The sequence below is a fragment of the Phacochoerus africanus genome, chromosome 1 (genome assembly GCF_016906955.1).
Source record: "Phacochoerus africanus isolate WHEZ1 chromosome 1, ROS_Pafr_v1, whole genome shotgun sequence".
Taxonomy (NCBI): Eukaryota; Metazoa; Chordata; class Mammalia; order Artiodactyla; family Suidae; genus Phacochoerus; species Phacochoerus africanus.
The window spans coordinates 27,203,389-27,225,166 of record NC_062544.1 but is presented as its reverse complement, the minus strand read 5'-3'; the positions used below and the strand labels follow the sequence as shown (position 1 = coordinate 27,225,166).

The 21,778-nt window shown below is 54.1% G+C and overlaps 1 protein-coding gene across 2 annotated transcripts in view; it reads right to left on the bottom strand.

The window, feature by feature from the left end:
- FGF18 (fibroblast growth factor 18) overlaps positions 1 to 17,909 on the bottom strand; it is a 36,908-nt gene extending 18,999 nt beyond the window's left edge. For both annotated transcript variants that reach the window (XM_047787017.1, XM_047786926.1), the window contains exons 1-3: positions 15,407 to 17,909; positions 15,202 to 15,238; positions 145 to 325 (exon numbers count right to left, since the gene is read on the bottom strand). In XM_047787017.1, coding sequence (XP_047642973.1) covers positions 145 to 325; positions 15,202 to 15,238; positions 15,407 to 15,438 — 250 coding nt within the window. In that variant the 5' untranslated portion in view covers positions 15,439 to 17,909. The remainder of the gene's footprint in view (positions 1 to 144; positions 326 to 15,201; positions 15,239 to 15,406) is intronic.
- Between the last annotated feature and the right edge of the window lie 3,869 nt (positions 17,910 to 21,778).

Here is a 21,778-nt window from a genome sequence, read left to right as displayed (position 1 = left end):
ATTTTACAGATGAGGAAACCGAGACCCAGAAAGGCTCAGCACCAGGACGTGGCAGAGCTGGGATTTGAACCGGAGGTCTCAGAGGCCAGAGTGGGTTCACAGTGCAAGGGGTGGGGAGGGGGGGAAGGAGGGGCTGGCACCTACCATACTTGTCCCCGTCCTCGCCGCGGGCACTGATCCTGCGGCCCAGGACCTGGATGTGCTTCCCGCTGGTCCGGCTGTAGAGCTGGTACAGCCGCAGCTGCTTACGGCTCACATCGTCCCGAGCCCGCGTCTGGTTCTCCACGTGGATGCGGAAGTCCACGTTCTCCTCGGCTGCCAGCACCTGAGCAGGGAAAGGGGTGACAGTGAGCCACCCTGGAAGTTGAGCGTCGCTGTGCGCAGGAACCCCATTCACAGCAAAGAGCCAGGGCCTCCTCCTGTGCCAGCTCTGGGCCAGGCATTGGCACGTGCCCTCTTACCTCGCCTATGTCACAGATGAGGCAACTGGAGCTCAGAGAGGTGAGGCACCTGCCCAAGGTGGCTCAACCAGGAAGTGGCAAAGCTAAGATTCAGGTTCGAGGTCTATTTGCTGACAAAGTTTGCTATCTTTCCAGCATGACCCCAAATGAAAGCAAGAAATATGGAGCAGAGGACTCCCACGGGATCTTGGGCACACGGTCTGTTCTGCCTCAGATTCTTCCCCAGTGAAACAGTGGGGCAGAGCCCCTGCCCTGACCACAACCCAGGGTGGCTGTGAGGATGAAGTGAGCACATGGGAAGAAAGGTACCAAAGTCAGTATGGAGATGGGAGAAGGAGGACAGAAGGCCTATGATGGCTGTTTAGGTCCTAGGTGGGAAGGAGGTAGGCCTGGCAACTTCCGTTTTAGGAACAAATGCCCCAGAGCCCACTGTCACCTCTCCCCCAGGAGCTCATGCTGGGGGTGGGGTATCTCCTCTCCATACCCCAAGAATCCTCAGGCTCCCCACCACCACCAAGCATTTGCCCCTCATGGAGAAGACTTTGCTGGGCAGCTCACGTTGAAATTCCCTTTATTCCTAGAGGTTGAGCTCATGCCTGACCACACTTGCCAGGAAGCCACCGCTGGCTATACCAGCATGTATCTCTCCAGGCTCCCTTCCCCGAGACGGCCCCTCACCTGGACAACTTGCACCTGTGTCCTCACCTGCCTCCTGCTTCTCCTCTTTCCCCCTTGCCATCCATCTTCCACCAAAGCCAGTCACCTTATGTAATCCTCCCCCTCCAAACTCTCTAGGACTTCCCATCATGTTTAGATAAAAGTCCCCACCAAGGCCTCAAGGGCCTGCAAGATGAGCCCCCAACGTTTTTCCTACCATTCCTCTCGCCCCACCAGTTACACCGGCTGCCCTATTGGGCCTCTGAGCATTCCAAACACAAAAGGCACACATGCCCCAGGGCCTTTGCACTTGCTCTTTCCTCTACTTCATAGTTCTTTCACAGATTTTTTGCTTTCTGGTTCCTCTAGTTCATTCAGGTCTCTGTTCAAATGTCACATCCTGAGGCAGGACTTCCTTGACCACTTTTCTGAGGCAGCCCCACCTCTGTCACCTCTGTCACTCTCCAGCTCTCAACTATGCTTTGCTTTTTAGCATCGATCAACCTGACATAACATCGATTTATCTGATTTTGTTTGCCCACCCCCTGCCCCGCCACTTGTGTGCTGCTATATCCCCAGCACACAGCACAGTAGAAATGCAAACATTTGTCAATAGAGGGATGAACAAGTGAACTCTGAGAAGATCTGGACTCCTCTTCTTCCATCTAGCATTAAATTAGGTCTTCCTCTGCCCTGCTCATTGCTCGCCTGTCCCAGGCCATCTTAGCCAGGAAGCTGAATAATCCTTCAAGTCTAGACAGCGTTCTTGGGTTGCTCTAGGCTTGCAAGACCGCATTCCCATCAGATCGTGATGCCACTCAGGCCACTGGGGAGCTCTTGGAATCAGGGGAGCCTGAGCGCTGTCTCACCCCTCAGCTGTGAGCTCCCCAGGGCAAGGACTGTGCTTTCCTCATCGCTACACCCCATGCCCAGGCCAGGCTTCTGTGTCTTCCCACCCCAGCCCTGGGTGACCTGCCCCTCCCCACAGGCACCTCAGCTGGACCACATCATTTAACCTTTGCTAGCATCCTCAGAGTAGAAGCATCCTCCCACAGCCCAGATGAGGAAACTGAGGCTCCGCAGCGGAACCCACAAGGCCACAGAGCAGGCAATGATAGAGTCCGCCGCAGGCCTTGTGGCCCCAAAGTGCTTGCCTTCAGCCCCACCTCGCTGGGCCGCACCTGCCCCACCAGTGCAATCAGGAGCCGGACCCAGGTTCGAAACCCAGGGCGAGCCACTCCCTAGCAAAGGGGTCCTGGACAAGTTACGACCTCTCTGTGCCTCGGTTTCCTCCCCTACAAAAGGAGAGTGGCGACAATGGCACCCGCCGCGTGGGTTGCTGCGGAGATTAAACATACAAAGTCTTAGAACAGTTGCCTGGTAGAAATAACTACTGAGAGGATACAGAGGCTCCCACACGCGCCCGTCCTTAGAGATGAGGCCCTTCTGCTGCTCAGATTACAGTCTGGGAGGATGTTAGTGCTTTTGATCATCTCAACAACCCTAGGACACAGGAGTGTTTTTTGCCCCCATTTAACAGATATAGAAACTGAGGCTCAGAAACATTAAGTAGGTTGCTCTGAGCTGCACAGCCTGGTGGCTCCGGGCCTGGCCGCTGGCCCACCAAGCCTGTATACTCTTCACTTCCATTCCCGGCAATGGCCAGCCTGTTCACGGCCCAAACTGACCCCGGGACCGGCCTCATTTCGCATCCTGAGGCTGAGGGACCGTAGAGCCGCAGGGCCCCTCGAGGCCCACACCTGGCAGGCAGGTGTCCTAAAGATGCCCCCCATCCCGCCCCATGGCTCACGATCTTTCTGGAATGGCTTCCCAAGTTGGTCCAGCCCTGTCCCCTCCCCCAAGGGCAGGCCTCCAGCCCTCCTCCCTGTCCTCCGGATCTCCTCCTGCTCACAGGAGACCTTATCGACCAGAGGTCAAACCAATCTCCTCACCCCAGGTCCCCGAGGGGAGCAGCCCTGGCCCAGAAGCCGGCCTCCCATTAACGATTTTCTCCCTGGCCCACTGGACAGAGGCAGCACGGGTGACCCAGGGTCAGCAGGGGCTATCCAGTGGCCCTTCCCCGGGATGTGGGGGAACAATCCATCTTGCCCAGCTTCCACCATCTAAGCCACACTCTGTAGCCGCATCAATCCCCAGGGAGGCAGCAGAGGTGGCCTCTGACATGGAAACAGAGTCTGTCCTTTTGAAAAGGCAGGGAGACCCCTGGGCTTCCTGGGCAAGACCTCTCTGTGTGTGTGTGTGTGTGTGTGTGTGTGTGTGTGTGTGTGTGTGTGTGTGTGTTGGGGGGGCAGGGACAGGGGTGCTCCAGGCCTTTGCACATGTCCTTTTGAAAAGGCAGGGAGACCCCTGGGCTTCCTGGGCAAGACCTCCGTGTGTGTGTGTGTGTGTGTGTGTGTGTGTGTTGGGGGGGCAGGGACAGGGGTGCTCCAGGCCTTTGCACATGCCGGGTCCTCCGCCAAAGGCACCTGGCCCCCTCTGCCTGGCTGACACCGGTCCTCAGTTACCTCCTCTGGAAGTGCTTCCTGCCCTCCAGCCTCAGGCTTGGTTACAGCCTCTGGACACCACTGTCATGGCTTACTGTCCCCAGAGTCCATTTCGTCTGGTTCATCCCTGAATCTCCAGCTCTTCCTCCAGGAGGCACCCAGCACATGTTGGCTGGATAACTGTGGCTACGATGGGGAAAACCAGGCAGCCAAAATCAGCCTTACCACTTATCACCTTACCACGCAGACAAGCAGAGTGCCCAACAGAGGATTGCTATTTTGTGTTTTGGTTTTGGGGGGGTTCTTTTTGCTATTTTAGGGCAGCACCTGTGGCATATAGAGGTTCCCAGGCTGGGGGTTGAATCGGAGCTGCAGCTGCTGGCCTACACCACAGCAATGCAGGATCTGAGCCGTGTCTGCAACCTATACCACAGCTCATGGCAACACCAGATCCTTGACCCACTGAGCGAGGCCAGGGATCGAACGCACAACCTCATGGTTCCTAGTCGGATTCGTTTCTGCTGTGCCACAACAGGAACTCCCAACAGAGGGTTTTTAAAGCTTATCAATTGCTAAGCTTTCCTCTGTTCCAGGCACTCTGAGACGCTCTCAAGACATAATACCTGGTCAAATTCCCTTGACCACCCCTAGAGGTAGGCACCAGTTAGAATCCATGCCACAAACTGGACGTCTGAGGCACCTGCCCAGGGCCAGAGAGCTCCAGGGTCCTGCCTGCAGAGCTCATGCAAAGGCCACTAGGGAACATGCTCTCCCTACTTCTTTCCCACTAGCTGGGGAGCAGGTCAGTTGGCCTCGCTGCCCAAGAGGGAGCCTGTCTTCCAGGCCTTCCTAGAACAGTCAGGGCAGCTCTCCACCTGGCTAACACGTGTCCAGATGCATCATCACCAGGGGTGCAGAAAAGCTGCAAGGTGACAGAAATGCAAATGCTGCAGCTCTTGAAAGGTGAGCAGGGCCAGCAGACCGGTGTCTCCTGGGGCAGAGCAAGGTCCCTTACAAAAGGCTCTCCTCCCCCCGACCCCATACTCAGGGATTATCTTCTGGGTAGAGGGAACTTTTCCCACAGCAGGGTGGCCTATAGTGGGGTCCCCCTGCAGCCTGACTGAAACCCCAGTTCTCCCCCAGGTGGCCCCCTCCCTTCCCCGGGGGTTGGGACTCGGGTGGAAACATTCACTCCTTGATCCAGGAACTGCACCGGGGCACCAAGGGCTCAATACACCCAACTGTCCCCTCTAGGTCTGCCTCCAGACCCTAGCAGGGATGCTGGATGTGGTTCTCCGTGAGACAGACCCTCCCCACTCCCACCGTCCGCCGTCTTCCACCTGCAGTCTTGGCCTCGTCAGTGCAGCTCTCTAGCGCATGAGGTGAGGGGGCTTCCTGCTCCAAAATCTGCTGGGCTCCCCTCCACCTACGGCACAGAGACCACACGTGGTCTCTTCCCATCCAGCCCTGCCTACCTTCCAAGACTCCTCTTTCAGTCACCTTGTGCAGAACCTACCGTGGGGTGGAAAGAGCCTGGGTGAGCACTCCCCACCCAGGGCTGGCTTCAAGACATCAACCCAGGTGCCCCCTCCCACTGGGGCCTCCATAGCCACCACTGTTCCCTCTAATAAAGGTTTCAGCCTCGCTGATCCACTCACGGCTCTGAAGGCATGTTGGGGGGGGGGCTCATATTTATTCCGGGGCCCACCTCCCCACAACACCTGCCACATCACACATCATCTATATACACACGTTATATCAACACGCCCTCATCACATCCATTCAACAAGATAACTAGGAGTTCCCTGGTGGCCTAGTGGTGAAGGACTCGGCATTGTCACTGCTGTGGTGTGGTTTGATCCCTGGCCCAGAAACTTCCCAATGCTGTGGTGCAGCCAAAAAACAAATACATAAAATGCACAGAAAACAACAAGATAACTCGCGCTCATTGACCTCAGGGGTAACCTGGCTCCATGCTAAATCACCAACTTATGAGATTTCTTTTAAAAAAAAAAAATAACTTCTTATTGGTTGTTTTTTTTTTTTTTTTATATTAGGGTCACACCTGAGGCATGATGGAAGTCCCCAGGCTAGGGGTTGAATCAGAGCTATAGCTGCCAGCCTATGGCACAGCCACAGCAATGCTGGATCTGAGCCATACCTGCGACCTCCACCACAGCTCATGGCAACACTGGATCCTTAATCCACTGAGTGAGGCCAGGGATTGAACCCGCATCCTCATGGATACTAATCTGGTTCGTTATCACTGAGCCACAACGGCAACTCCCCAACTTATTAGATTTCTTTAACCTTCAGTTTTCTCACCAGCAGAATAAAACGGTTCACAACTGTTTACCTCAGATAAACAGTCATAACAATAGTATCTTATTTTTTTTTTCTTTTTCTTTTGTCTTGTTTTCTAAACAGCCACTACTTACGGGGCACATCCTCTGTGCTGAGAGCCACTGTGGGCATTTATCTTAGGTCATCACCAGAGCAGCCCTATGGGTTGGTGTGACTCTTATCCCCATGTTACAGATGAGGAGTCTAAGGCTCAGAGAGGTTACACTGCTCATCCAGAAGGCATAGAATGGGTTCGAAAAAGAATTGAGATTCTATCCAGCTCAGCCTAGAACCCACGCTCCCCACGCTTCCCCCTGGCCTGCTTCAGCCTCCCTTCTCTCTGTCACCCATCTCCTTTCACCCATTCAGGAGAGCCACTGCCCCCTGCCACAAGCCAGACATGGGGCAGGGACCGTGGTGGAGGATTCAACAGAAAACGACGGAAGGCCTTGAGCTCACCCCGAACCCCAGAGAGGAGGATATGGGGTTACACTGCCCCCTCCCGCCTGGGTCCCCATCCTTGAAGCCTCATTCAATCTGTGCCGCTGTCTCCAGGCCGCCTGCCCAGAAAGGGAGGGTCTCCGTGGTCCCAGGAGAGGGCAGCCCACAGACTTCGGGCCACATTCCACCACCGCCTGCCTCCTCCCCCAGCAGCAGCCTCAGGGGACAGTCCTGCCCAGGCCTTTCGGGGCTCCTCCAAACTCTGGATTCGAACCTGAGACCGGCACCCTGCTCCAGGAGTGGTCCCTTAGAGAGTCAGGCCCCCTCCCCCCCTGAAACGCAGCTTCCAACCTCTTCCTCGAGAGCAGGCCTGGACTCGGGCCCAGGAGTGGATACCAGCCACAGTGCTGGTGCGTGATTACTGTCGCTGAGAGCGAAACCAATGTTGGCTCCCCGCTCGAGGGCACTTGCTCGATGCCAGGGCCCGAGCTAAGCACTTTCCAGGCACTGTCTCCTCACACCTCGCAGGACTCAGGCAGGTCAGGACGGCTACTGTCCCCATGATGAAGGGGGACACAGAGAGGCCAAGGGATTTGCCCGAGGGGTACAGAAACTCACGGAGCCAAGAAGTGGACCCATCTCTGGCTCTCAGCTTCCTGTCGCTGACATTCCTGGACAGAAACGGGAGGAGGAAGACTGGGCCCAGCCCTGAATCCGAGCCTGGCTCCCACAGACAGATGCCCCCACCCACCTCTCAGCCCCAGACTGCTCCTCTCTCTTTGCCACGCTCCCCACTCCCCACCCAGCCAGGACAGAGTGAGGCGCCAAAGGGCCCTGCCCCACCCCCCACCTGTCCATTAAGCTCCGGGGGCTATCGACGTATTGACTGGCAGGGCTGAGCCATCCGCACGGGAGGGGGGCACTGCCCACCCAAGGCGCTGACCGGGAGCGCCTTCTCCCCATACATCAGCCTTCTCTGTACAGATCGTCAATATGGTTGCTGTGGCCAGGCAACCCTGGAGCCAGTCTGAAGGAAGGGGCAGGACCCCTGAAGACCCACGCTCCCTTCTTTCCTCCCTTCCTCCTTCTTTCAAGTCCCTCTGCCTTGAAGCCCATGTGAGGCATGGTCCATGCCTGTTAAAGAGGTAATAGACAAGCCCTTTATTCCGGCGTTCAATGCCTACCATGGCCTCTTGCATGACCTCCATTCCTGAACTTGTGTCAGCCACCCCAACGGGCTTGGAGTCCCTGAGCCCCTCGGGCTGTTCCCTGCTCCATGTAGAAATGGTCCATGTGCCTGCAAAGGCTTTTACACACACACACACACACACAGGCTCACAGTCGTTACCCAGCTTGCTGCTCCTATTTCGAGATCCAAATGGGGTACCTTCCCTGGCCAGATCCTCATCCTTGCCCTGAGTCTGGCTTCAGGACCCTTTATCACACTACCCGCTGCATCTTTGAGCCTCTGTCCCCCTGCACAGATCCTTCAGATTTCTCTCGAGTCCCTGGGGGCTGGGACAGGTCCTGCGTGCTCTGTGCCTCATACTGGAGGTGGGGCTGGGGGCTCAATCCAGGTGCCCAGCCCCCAGAGAAGCTGCTCCCCACCCCTCCACTCACTGGCCCAATATTCATGCTGCGGGCCAGGTCTGTGCCAGGTGCCACAGGGCCCTCAGGATGGGCCAGACCTCCCTTGACTTCCAGGAACCAGGAGCTGGCAGACAAGCAGGCCTCTAGGCACAGCAGAGTCAAAGGCGTCACTGCAGTTCCCATTTACCAAGCACTTACAATGAGCCGGGCGCAGGGCCAAGCGCTTCCACCAGTGACCAGAGCTCACCTCTCCAGCAATCCCAAGAGGGTAATTTCATCCTGATGCCCACCTTAAAGATGAGCCTCAGAGAGGCGAAGAGAATTCACTTGGTCATGCAGCGACCAAGTAGCCGAGGTGGGGTATGACCCAGGTGGGTTGGGTCTAGAGCCCGAGCTCCTATACATCCCTGGGAGCCCCAACAGAGAACACACTGTGTCACAGGGCAGTGATTAACATGCTAAGGGGTTCCATGATGGGGTTGGGGAGAGTGGTAAATAAAGCTGCCCAAAGCACCGGCCAGCTCTTCACAGGGAACACTGGGGAAAACGCTGAAGCCTAAGATGTGTTTTCATCCCACCCAAAACCCAGTCCAGGGCCAGCCAGGCAGGAGGCACCCCACAAATGTTTGCTGACTGCTCATGAGGAGCAGCACCATGATTGAGTACCTACTGCATACCAGGTCCAAGACATGGCTTCAATTACGCCTCCCAACAGGCCCAAGGAGTGGTATTACTATTCCTATTTCTCAACTGATGAGGAGGTAGAGGCTGAGAGAGGTTAAGGATCTTTCCCAAAGCCACACAGCCTGTGAGTGGTGCAGTGAGGATTAAATCCAGACCAAAACCCAAGGGCCTATGCTCAGGCTAGAGGGGGCCTGATGCCATTAATGCAAGGAGTGTATCCTTCCTAGCTTTCTTCAGCACCCTGCAGCATCTTACACACACACACACACACACACACACAGCATATCATTGATTGAGCAATTACTTGATTATTTACAGAGGGTTGGCCACAGGGAGGTCTACTCTGTGTGCACGATCCTATTTAGTCTTCACCATAACCCCTAAGAAGTAAGTACCTCTCATTACCCTATTGTACAGGTGGGGAAAACAGAGGTGCATAGGGTAGAAGGTTAAGAAATTTGCTGGGGAGTTCCCTTCGTGGCTCAGCAGTAATGAACCCAACTAGTATCCGTGAGGTTGCAGGTTCGATCCCTGGCCTCACTCAGTGGGTTAAGGATCCGGCATTGCCATGAGTTGTGGTGTAGGTCACAGACATGGCTTGGATCTGGCGTTGCTGTGGCTGTGGTGTAGGCCAGCAGCTATAACTCTGATTTGACCCCTAGCCTGAGAACTTCCATATGCCATGGGTACGGCCTGGAAATGACAAAAAAAAAAGAAAAGAAAAGAAAAGAAAAGGAAAGAAAGGAAGGAAGGAATCTGTTGAACAGCTGCAGAGCAGCAAAGACAAAATTCAAACCAAGGCCTCTCCTATGCCAAAGCCCCCACATTCAAGCACCACAGAGGCCACCTTGTTCACCTCAAAGATACCCAGGTGGATAAATCAAAGCACAGAGAAGGAGGTCATACAATGAGCCAGTGACAGCCAGGACTCCAACCCAGGCATCCTGACAGTCTGCTCTGTGGCCCATGGGAGGCTTGTCTTTGGCACAGCATCATTTTAAATGTGCCTGAGGCCCTTTTCCATTTAGATGTCAGAGCAAAGAAAACTCAAAACTTCTCCCCGCCACAACCGACAAGCCTGTCTAAAGCCTGAGGGACCCACTTACCCACTGATGCTTCAGAACTAATCCCCATACTCAGACCCAAGGTGCCAACAGCAGGCCTCAGCCCTTTCCGAGGCCCAGTGGCTCTCCTCCAGCCTGGGCCACGCTGGCAGGGCCCTTGGCATTGCCCTTTCCTAAGTGCTCAGCCATGGATCCTTGGGAATTGGGGGCAAACCCAACCCAGCCCCAAATCTGGGGCACACAGATGCTCATCAGACAACCCCTGCCCTTGGAAAGGAAATAATCAACACCTCTCCTCTCCTCAGTCACCAGGAGGTGGCAGTGTCATGGGCAAGGGGAGCTTATCCCGCTGACAGGGGGCAGGGCAGGCCCTCCCAGAGCAAGAGGCACAAGGACTAGGTCTTGAAATGCAGACAAGACTTCGAACCACTGGGCACTGCGCCCTCTCCTGCTCCATGCCCTTGGGAAGTAGGGACTGTTTCGTTGGTTGTTTTCTTCCCATTTTATACATGCAGAAGTTGAGACCCAGAGAGGTCAAGTAACTTGTCTACGGTCACACAGCCAAGACAAGACAGAGTGACTATTTGAACCAGGCCAGCAGACTCTAGAGCCTTTAATGAGCCTGGGTCCCAGGTTAGGCCCCTTAGAGTGGAAACCCACTCTGTCTCTCTCTCGCTGTGTGACCAAAGGCAGATTATTTCATGCCTCTGAACCTTACTTTCTTCCTCCTGTAGAATTCCCTAATTCCAGGCCGGTTGTGAGGCACCACCCAGATGCTGTGAGAAAGTGTCAGTCACACAATGAGACAGTAATACCTGGCGGTAGCTTCCAGTATAGTTGTGAGCATGACCCATCTGCACCCTAATTTCCCATGCCAACAACTTCCCTGCTGTAGGTCAAAGTCAGAATCAAAAGGAGTGTCCTCCCTGGCCCCTTCCATTTCCCTTTGGGGGCCCACTGTGCCCTCATGGCTGCCCAGGGCAGGGAAGAGGCAGCGCCATGGCCCTGACACACTGCCCAGAGCCTGCAGGACACTGGCCAGGCTGACTGCAAGACATTTTCAAAGTCCACCTCTTGGTCTCAGAACAGGTGACACTTGTGGGACGCGGGTGACACTCCCCTCCCCCCTCCCCCCCCCGCTGAGAAAGAAGCTGGGAGAAGAGCGCTGGATCCCCCAGGCCCCCACCCACCCAAAACACCCACCTCTGGCTCTGAAACCCTTTCAGACCAGAACATTCCAGGTAGATGAGGGCCTGCGTACACCAAGTCAGAGCCCTCAACCACAGAGACGCCCACCTGGCCTCTGAGCATCCCCTACCACACGGTCCTATCATGAGGATCCCACTGGATCTCTCACCAAGGACCCAAAGCCTGGCTCTTGAGGCTTCTCCTCAGCATTCTTTCTGAATAATTTCAGTATTTCTGAAAAAGTCTGCCTGGTGTGGGAGGAATAAAAGATCTCGATTTCAGAGTCTTGAGTCTTTACCCATGGCCTAGAACAAATCCCTTCTCCACTCTGTGCCTCAGTTTCTCCACCTGTGAATTGGGACTCTTATCCCCTCCCCCTGCAGTCTCCCTTGCAGAATGGTAGAAAAAGAGCCATCAGCCTCCAGACGCAAGAGCCATTGTGAACTTCTTATAAGCAGCACTTTTTCTCCAAAGAAGGTCCCGTCTCCCCAGCCTTGGTTTCCTCCTCTGTCAGAAGGATGCTCCCTGCTTCTGGACACCCCGCAGTGTGGGGAGAGGGGACTGAAGAACCCCTGTTTATCTAGAACTCTCCCTCTCTAGACTGGCAGCTCCTTGAGGCCGGGAAGAGACTAGTCTTATTCAAGGGCCAGCAAGAAGTAGGCCCCCAGCAAGTATCTGTTGACTGAATACCTGACTGGACAGATGGATGGATGAGTCGCTGCTTTAAGACATTAAACAAGCCAGAGTTCCCCTTGCGGCTCAGTGGAAAAGAACCTGACTAGTATCCATGAGGACGCGGGTTCGATCCCTGGCCTCGCTCAGTGGGTTAAGGATCCGGCGTTGCCGTGAGCTGTGGTGTAGGTCGGCAGCTGTAACTCCGATTCGACCCCTAGCCTGGGAACTTCCATATGCCACACCTGCGGCCCTAAAGAAAAAAAAAAAGGAAAGAAAAGAAATGAAAAGAGCCAATAGAACCGCTTTCTGTCCTCCTCAAGTCCCAAAGGACTCTGTCTCTAGCTTCCCATCCTGGCCAGCCTGAAGGAAGGCTTTAAACCTGAAGAGCCCAGGTGTGGGGGGTCAGGCAAGGGGGGTGTGGAAGGAAACTTCCAAACTTGAACAAGGATCGCAGGGAGGGAGGAAGCAGCGCTGTGGGAGGGATGGACAAGGGGCCGGTGGAAGCCCCCCTGCCCTGGCCTGCCTCACGCCCGGCCTGTCTGGGGAAGGCCAGGACCTAGCCGAGCCTGGCGGCAGGAACAATGTCAGGCAGGTGCCGGGTGAGCTGTGTGAAAGGCCCAGCCCGGTGTCATTGTCAGCGCTCAGCCAAGTGCAGAAAAGCAATTTACTGGTCACGCCGGTTGCTCCCCTTGGAAATTTTTAAAATTCTTCTGATTTGAGCTATCCACGGTGTCCCAAGTCGTGTGGAGAAGGGATTTTATTAAATTCCCAGCTTCCCGCTCCCAGGGGGTTGCGGATGCAAAAGGGCGGGGCTCGCCACATGGGGGTGGGAGGGCTGTGTCTGGCATTGACTGTGCTCAAGGAAATGTGGCTGGGGCCAGGGGGCCCGTTGAGGGCTTGGTGGCTGGGGATGGATGGGAAGAGGGGAGGAGCCCAGAAACTTTGTTGCGAGGACTGGACCAGTTTCCCAAAACATGGAGGTGGGGGAAGGAAGGGCACAGGTGTACAGAATTCCCAGCACAGCAAGGCACCCTCCCAGGGGGCTGAGAATTCAAGAAACCTTTTCCACACCTATCATGGACCATTTCCACCTCAGGGCCACCCCTGTCACAAATGAGGAAGCTAGGTCTACTGATAGGAAAAGATGAGGCTGGGGTTCAGGCCCAGCCCACAGGATGCCAAAGCCCTGAGCCCCTCCCATGGTGCAGAGAGCACCCCCCGCCCAGGCCCTGATCACCACGGGCGCTCTCACTGCCACCCTCCAAACGCACCCTTCCAGGAAGTAGCTGCTCTCCCAGTATCGGTCCAACACCACAGTGGAGAGCAGACGCCAGGGGTGGGACCTCCTGCAACTAGCACCCGGGGGTCCCACCCCCTCATCCTCGCCTCTAATGACCACTCCACCTTGTCCCTAGAGTATGAAGGGGGACTTGATGGTGCCAATGTTGCCTATAACCCTTAGGGTAGCGCTGCTTTATCTTTCAGCAATCACAGGTGCTTTCAAAAATCTATGGGGAGCCTAGAAACCCTTTCCCAGGCGCAGTACATTTGGGCACCATTTTGCCCTCAGTGTCTCAGGAACCACCCCTCCCCCCAGCATCCCATCCTTAGATATTTGAGGGGTGCAAAGACCTTGGGTTAAAAACATTGGTTAGTCCGAAGGCAGTTTGGAAGGGGAAAGGCTGCAAAGGAAGAGGCGGGTAGGAGAAGGGGAGAGGAGCTTTCCTTCACCTGCTTGAAGACCTAAGCCAGATGGACCCCCTCACCCAGACGGAGACCACCCAGCTCTCTCCCCGAGAGGCTGGCTCTAGCCCTGGCCAGAACGGGGAGGTGGGATGCAAAGTCCTCCCTCGCATTCCCCCAGAGAACACAAAGACCACACAGCAGCCCTCCAGGGCCCCGCTTCAAGGACCAAGAGGCAGCAGGCAACAAGGTCCGAAGCCATGGCTCTACTTCATGCCCATTTCATCGTCCCCACCTGAGGCTCAGCACACAGGAAAAGAGCTCTCACCCTGGTGGGGCAAACACAGTGCCCCGGAGTGACCCTGGGGTCTGCTCTCTGCTTGGGGACTCAGCTGCAAACCATGCCTGGCACTGGCCTCTCTGACACCAGCCATTCCCCACCCCGCCCCCGCCACATACAGGGTCACATCTGCTTTGGCAAACAGCCAGTCTTAAGTTACTGACTCCAGTGGTATTGATTCAAAGAGTCACTGGGGACCCCAGCCTGGCCAAAAGAGGGAAAGAACTCATCCGTCTGTCCAGCCCCCAGCCCCGACTAGCTCAGTGCCCATCCTGTTGGGCAGCAGCGGGAGGGCAGATAAGCAGATCCGCCACCACCACCACCGGCTCTAAGAGACCGCAGAGTCTCAACAGCACTCAACACGCACACCTAGGAGAACCACATTTTTCCTGCTCTGTGCTCTCCCTGGGCACCTCCCAAATGCAGAAAGCTAAAGCCTAAGCATCCTCTCTAACCCTGTGAGGACACCTGCCTTCAACCCAGAGGGGGAAGGGGCAGATAATCTCTTTTGGCCCCAGTCCAGCTCCTCCTAGGGCCCCTCCCACAGAGCTCTAAGTGGATGGGGGGCTAGGGCAGCTGGCACTTCCCATTCCCTTTCCCTTTGCACCCCCCATCCCCCCCAAACTGAGGCAGCCTGGTCTGGTTCTAATCGGGGCTGAAGTCGCTCCCTCAGCCCCTCTTCTCTTCCCCCCACCCCAACGCGTTTCCTTCATTTCCAGGGCTTTGGAAGCCCAAGTGTTCCAACTGTCTTCGTGCCAAGACCTTCCCGAGTCTGAAAGCTGCTGAAGTAACAGATCAGATTTTAGCAAGTGCTTTCCAGGCCGAGCGCCAAGCCCTCTTCTGATTCAGGAGAGCGAGCAAGCGGGGAGTGAGGCGAGGAACCAGCTGAGGGCTGCCCCACCTTGGGCAAGGGTGTGCGGAGCGCGGCCGTTCCGGAGCCGCCTCGCAGGCAGTGGTCCCTCGGCCCAGGCACCCTGCTCTGCTCCTCTCACCCGAGCCTCTCCTCTTTCTGTCTCTTTCCCTTTCTCTCTGTCTCTGTCTCTCTCTCTGTCTCTCTGTCTCTCTCTCTCTCTCTCCCTCTGCCTCTCAATGCTGCAAACGCCTTTGAAACCACAGAGTAATTTACAACTGAAGCTTTCTCCCTGGACTTCAAATCCGCTCGTCTGAAAGGAGCCTTTTTGTTTAGAAGAGCGAGCGGAGATGTTAAGGGACGGTTGGCAGAGAAAATCCCTACGTCCTAACTCCTCACCCGCTGCGAGCCGGGGGGCCTAGAACCGGGCACATTGCAGCGTCTGAGCCCGCCGGCTCCGGGGATCTCCTCCCAGCCGTAGCCCCGCCAGCCCGCGCCAGCCTGAGTCCCACAGCAGAGCCCCTTGCCCTTGGCCGGTCCCCCCTCCTGCGCTGGGCGCGTGCGGAGCCGCCCTTCCGCGCCCTGGGAACAGGTGCACTGGGCTCGGCGCCCAGGAGGGGTGGGGCGCAGGGAGGGGGCGCGGCCCGGAGGAGGGGGGTCGACACGTACCGCGAGGCAGTTGCGGGGGTGGGGGAGAGGTCAGAGTCAGGAGCCCACGTACCTGTACCTGGAAGCACAACAGCAGGAAGTGTAAACACCTGCGGAGAGAGATGGAGAGGCCGTCAGTGAGACTGGAAGGAGGGGGACCTAGGTACAGACAGATATGCAGTCGGAAAGTCGGAGAAACGGCTGGGCAGGCAGACAGAACCACAGGCACACCGACAGACTGCCAGGCAGGGTGGGCAGCCCCGCGAGCGGGCGCTTACAGGCAAGTGCAGGCGGAGGGCGCTGAATACATCGCTGGGCGGGAGGGAGGCGGCGGCTCCTAGCCCAGCCTGCACATGTCCGCTTCGCGCGGCCGGGACCGGGCGCCTCCGCCGCCTCCGCCGCCGCCGCCGCCGCTGCTGCTGCTCCCTCCTCGCCGGCTGCTGCTGCTGCAGACTCTGCTGCTCCGGGGCGCTCCGCGGCGCGCCCTGCGGCATCAGCGCCCCGCGCGGCTCCTCCCGAGCGCTGCGCCCTCCGGGCTGGCGCGGGGGCTGCGGGGCGGCCGCCGCTGTGCAGGAGGCACCGGCCGGTGCGAAGAAGCTTCCTCACTGCCGGCTGGCCGTCCGTCCGGGCGTCCGCGGGAGGCTGGCTGACCGGCTCACTCCGGGGGCAGCATGCACGGCGGGGCTGGAAGCTGGGGCGTGCTCTCCGGATGGGGCGCGGGACTGCGCGGGGCCAGGGGTCAGCGTTCTGGGGCCGGGGCGCGCGGCTGCAGCACGAACGCGTCACGGCCGCTCCGTCTGGGCGCCCGCCGGCTCATGTCTCCTCCTCCGAGTCTCTCCGGCCGTGCGCATCGCCGCCTCCCACCACTGGCGGCGGCCGGGGCGTTTTCTACGCGCGGGCGGCGAGGGGGCGGGGGGCCGGGGGCGGGCCCGGGCCCGAGCCGGCACAATGAGGATGCGGGGCCCGGGGGCTCCCCCCTCGGGGCGCGGCCGGACGGGCGCTCAGCTCGCCTGGGTGCGCCGCGCCCACATCAAAGGCGGCTCTGCCTGCTTGCCTGCCTGCCGCGGCCTCTCCTCTGCCGCCTCCTCCTTCTCCTGGCGGCCCTGGGTTGGAGGGAGGCGCTCAGACTCTCGGCGACGGGACCAGCAGCTCCGAAGGGGCAGAGCCCGCGAGGCTGGAGCTGGTGAGCGCTGGAAGCCGTCGGAATTCTGTGTCTGGGCGCAATGACCCGCGCCACGGAGCAAACGCTGCCGGAATTGGCCAGGCAGCGGTCCCCAAGAACGCAGTTAGGTGCGGAACGTCTTCATGCGCCCACATTCGCTAGTCGCACTCACTCACACCAACCAGCGCTTGAGTGGGGAGCCGGGAGGGGGCGGGTCAGGCCCAGCCCTCGGGGCGGCTCCATTTAAGGGGGGGGGGTCTCTTTTACCCGCCCTTTGAGTCCACGCAGGATCGTGGCGTGTCCCAGACACCCTCTCGGGCGGCTGGCCAACCCAAGTGAGCCCCCTTCCAGTCTCTGTCCCTGCCGTTGAGGGGGAGAAGGTCTCCAGGGCGTCTGTTACGCATCTCCCACCCCCTCCACCTTGAGCTCCCGGGTCGGATCCCAGCTGGGCTCTCCAGTAGGCGAGACAGCTTTGGAAACGCACGGCTGCCACCTAGCGATCCTGAAGTTTCGCTGCAGCCCAGCCCAGTCAGGCTGTACAGGCCCGGGAGGAGCCAGCAGGACTCTGGTCAGCGACCACTGCAGGCCCTCTTCTGGCCTCCAGACTGAGATTTGTTACTCCTTGTATACTGATCCTTTTGACTCTTTTAATCAGGTCCCTTCTGAGGACATCTCGCCTAACCGCCTCTATCTCTTTAGAGGCATGACTCCTGTCCTTCCCACCAACCTCAAAATTTGGGTGATCTTGTCTCAGGCAACTGCTTCACACCGTCTGTAGCTCCAGGCAGCCAGGCTCTGCTTGGCCTGACTGATACTAAGGGAAACAGTCATAGCATGAAAGAAACTGAACAAGCTCAAAAGGCAAAACGCAGGAATCGGACTATTTGGTTAAGAACCTTCTTGTGCCATTGGCTAGGGTTGCTATCCCCATTTCACTTCCAGCGAAACTAAGGTAGGCCCTGTCAAACAGTGCTACTTCCTAGAGTCATGGAAAATGAAATATCAGCAATTGTTCTGATTATCAGGCCACCCTGCAAGCTATTTTAAGTTCCCTTTCAAAGCTGAAGCTATCTTAAAGATAGCCTGTTTCCGCATTGAACACAAGTGTAGAAAACCTTTTTAAAACCAAGTGCTGAGTGATGGAGAAAGTTGTGTGAAGCACTGGACTGAACTTAGACATTCTCATTGCCAGAACTGGTAAGACAGGATGTGATGACCAACCACAAAACAGGCATAGAAATGCTGCCCTTGGGGCCTGAGACATCACCACCATCCTTGAGCTTGCTTTATAAAGCCCTCTGACAGAACATTCAAGAGGTGGTTTTGGCTTACGAAAGTGGGGTGTTTGAAGTATCTCCTGGCTAAGAGTCATACTTCCAGTTTCCTATACTACTGCTATTTTCTATTACTTTTGAATGGAATGGGTGTATAATTATGTTCTAAAGTGCTTGCAATTTTTTTCAAGACTCAGATAGTGTTTTTCACAAATAAAGCCATCACCCCAATAAGATTGATCCAAATGTCCAGTCAAGAGAAATTCTGAGCAACAGTATAAACCCAAAGGTCCTGCCTGGGAAGTCCCCTTTTGGCACAAGGATCCCGTATGGCCACAGCTGTGGTGCAGGTGGCAGCTGTGGCTCAGGTTCAACCCCTGGCCCAGGAACTTGGCTGTGGGTGCAGCCAGGAAAAAGAAAAAAAAAAAAAAAAAAAGAGGCCCTGGTTTTGAATATTGCTTCCAACATTTACTCATCAATTTCAGTAACTGCTTCCTCATCGACAAACCATGGCTAAGAAAAGTAACAATAGTTGTGTTGTGAGTCTGGCGCGCAATGAAGGCGCCAAAGGTTTTAGCTGTCATTAATAATCCCAATTGTGTTTTCCAGGTTATTATCACTTTTTCTTTTCCACAATTTCATGAAGTTGGAAGGTAGGATCACTCTCAATTTACGGTTGAGAATCTTTTGACTCCAAATCCTGTCATTTCCCTTTTCTCCATCATTCACACCTTCAAACCCATCAATTTACCATGCAGGTGAATTTTTTTTTTTTTTTTTTTTTGAGGGTATTTCAAGGGCTGCACTCGCGACATATGCAAGTTCCCAGGCTAGGGGTTGAATCGGAGCTGTAGCCACCAGCCTACGCCGCAGCCACAGAAAGGAGATCTAAGTCTGCTCATGCCAACACCAGCTTCTTAACCCACTGAAAAAGGTCCTCATGGATGTTAGTTGGGTTCCTTACTACTGAGCCACGACAGGAACTCCCAGATTAATCTTCTTAAATGAGCCTTTTCTATTTGAACTTGACATGTTCACATAGCACTTAATAGAGTCACTCATTTGGTAGCCACTATGTAGTCATTTTTTATTGTGTCAGGCCCTGGATGCAGACTAACAAGGTTTCTGCTTTTACAAAGCACTTTACCTCTACTAAGGAAGATGGGCAATAGGCAAATAAGCCAAGAGATAAGTTCAAACTAATACTTTGAAGGAAACCAACAGGATAGAAAAGACCTATTTAGGTTAAGACCCAAAGATGGGAAAGCCAAGCCATGCAAAATATTCTAGGCGTAAATTGTCAATTGCCTACAAGCAGCAAAATGCTAGATGACAGGCAGGGTTAATTAACCAAGAGTGGCAAGAAGGTGAAAACAGGTAATGGCACCTGTCAGAAGCCAACAGGTAGCTCTCAAAGGCCTTTTTAGGCACTAGTTATGTAATACTTAAAAGCATCTCCTCTAAGAGTGCTTGGAGTTTGACAAATGTAATTATGTAGACACCTTTCTCAAGCAACCTCCCCATATCCATCACTAGTCCCAAATCCTCATTAACCTGCTGGCACGAGATTCTAGTTTCACAGAAATGGAATCATATAGTGCGTGTTCTTTTGTGTCTGGCTTCTTTGACTTAGCCTGTTTGAGATTTATCCTCATCCCTTGTTGCTCTCATCAGTATTACTCCAAGTAGAACTCAACAGTGGATATACCCACCTGGCAATTTATCAAAGGCTTCGAAACCAAGGGTCAAATTCCAGTTTACTTTTTGAAAAGCTTATTTACTGCAGGTGATACATTGAAATGGTGCAACAGCAGGAGTAAGGACAACAAAAAGGTTAACAGTCCAAGCACAGCAGCTGAGGCCAGGTGGCTGTGTGCTAGTTTGGCTTTGGAGACGGCATACCTACGTTCAATTGCCAGCTCTAGGTTTGAGCAAATTGTTTTCTGAGCAGATTCTCATCTGCAAAATCTCTGGTTGTCTTAAGGGGAGCTGAGAATGTATGCTGCTTGCCCAATGGAAGGCAAACCCTGGAGGGCAGTTAACCTTTTTTTGTTATTGTTGATTACTCTAGACCCTTATCACAGATGCAGCTTGAAAATGGTCTGGAAACCAGCTCTTGGTATTTTCACAGCATTAAAATGTATGACAAGAGTTCCTTGGTAGCTCAGAGGGTTAAGGATCCAGCGTAGTCAACTGCTGTGGCCCAGGTTCAATCCCTGGACTGGAAACTTCCCTATGAAAAAAAGCTTAGTTTCTAAAAAAACGGTGTATCTACTAACAAGTTTATGTGTCAGGGAGCAACTGGTTCTTTGGTTAAGATCTGCCTGGTAAATAGGCTGACTTTCTGAACTTCATAACCCTGTATCTCCACAGCCCAGACCAACTTTTTTTGGCGTGACTCTTAACACATCCCCCACCCCCCGGCCCATTGCCTCAAGCTAGTAGCTTCTGCAAGCTTTAAGACACACCATTAGAAACCTTATTCCAGGGAGTTCCCATCATGGCTCAGTGGTAACAAACCCAACTAGGAACCATGAGGTTGCAGGTTTCATCCGTGGCTTTGCTCAGTGGGTTAAGGATCCAGCGTTGCTGTGAGCTGTGGTATAGGTCAGATACAGCTCTGATACAGCATTGCTGTGGCTGTGGTGTAGGCAGGCAGCTGTAGCACCGATTCAACCCCTAGCCTGGGAACTTCCATGTGCTATGGGTACAGCCCTAAAAAGACAAAAAGCCCTTATCCCATCAACCACTATTTGCACTACCCACTAATTCAGACAGCCGGATCTGCACCCCCCAAAAGCCTTACTTTACTAACCTACCTTGTGCTCTGTTTCAGGCCTTAGGTACCTACCTGTGTATAGAGTTCTTCCTCATGGCTTAACCACATGTGATTAAGATACTAAATGGAGAGAAGCTTCCTGCAAATGCTGACAAATCTATCTCTGTCCTCCTAGTGCTTATTAGTGTTCCTCTTGCTTTTCCAAAGGGTCTGATCTAATCATCCCCAGATAAAGTCTGCTAACAATTCCTGAGCTCAGGATTATGAGCCTCACTCCCACCCAGGCTGTGGTCTCTAAATGCCATTCTTACTTCCTACTTACTGGAGTCTGATGTTAGTAGCAGTGTGAAGGGGAGTCCATTGGCCAAAAGATGTAGCCAACAGTGGATTGAAATACCAATGTATGAAAATCTGAATTTAGGATACTTACACTCGAAATAGCTACTTTCAGGGTTGCTAAGACATCAACCTCTGCTCTGAAAAGTTTTCCCAAGTTAGGCACAAGTGGAGGCAATAATGGGATTGAAAAAAAAAAAGTCTGTGGAATAACACATGGTGCTGTTACAGAGGACTCAGCCATCAAGGCAACATATGCAACAGACTAGCTTAAGTTGAAGTTATTCCCTCAACAAGACTCAAGCTCCAGACACACCTTAACCAACTACTATTCCTGCTAAAAGCATTTTAATTCCCAAACAAAATAAACCAGCTTTTCTTACAGCTCCCTCTACTTTAAATCAATGAGTAATAGTAGGAACAATGGAAAAGCAATTGTTTTATTGGTCTCATAAAACTCCAAAAAAGCTTTAAAAATAAAAACTTCTAAGCGTTTTCCATGGTAGGTTATCCTAATCGTTTTCAACTAAACCAATATTGATCTAACTGTGGCCAATCTCACTTAATAGTGTGTACCATACAAAGGCAAGTCACAACCCTAGAAGCAGTTCAGATTTCAAATTACTATATTTAGTTGGCTGATATCTTAATGATTTGAGCCACAGAGAAATCATCTAATTCCTGCCCTTCCAAAACCCAAGCCCTATCTCCATTTGATTAGCTCTATTTAATGAGCTAAGAAACTGGACAAAGAGTAAGGCCAATTACTTGCTCTCAGATGGTTAGAGGTCCTTTCAGGTTTCTTGCCACATAAAAGCCTTATCAAGTAAACCAAAATTAACTTCTACATAAAGGAACTCAAAAATTGACTTAAATTTCAAGACATTATGCAAAAGAATTTTTTAAAAAGACATTATGAAGAACGTATATTTCTATTTCTGATTATGTTAATAAGTAACTTCTGCTAACAATTATCACTCCGACATCACATACTCTAACACTAGGGAAGAAAGGACTCAACTTACAACATACATAGGTTCCCTGTAGCATTACTTAAACACAGCAACTTTCTAATTAAAATGTAGGATGATTTGGGCTT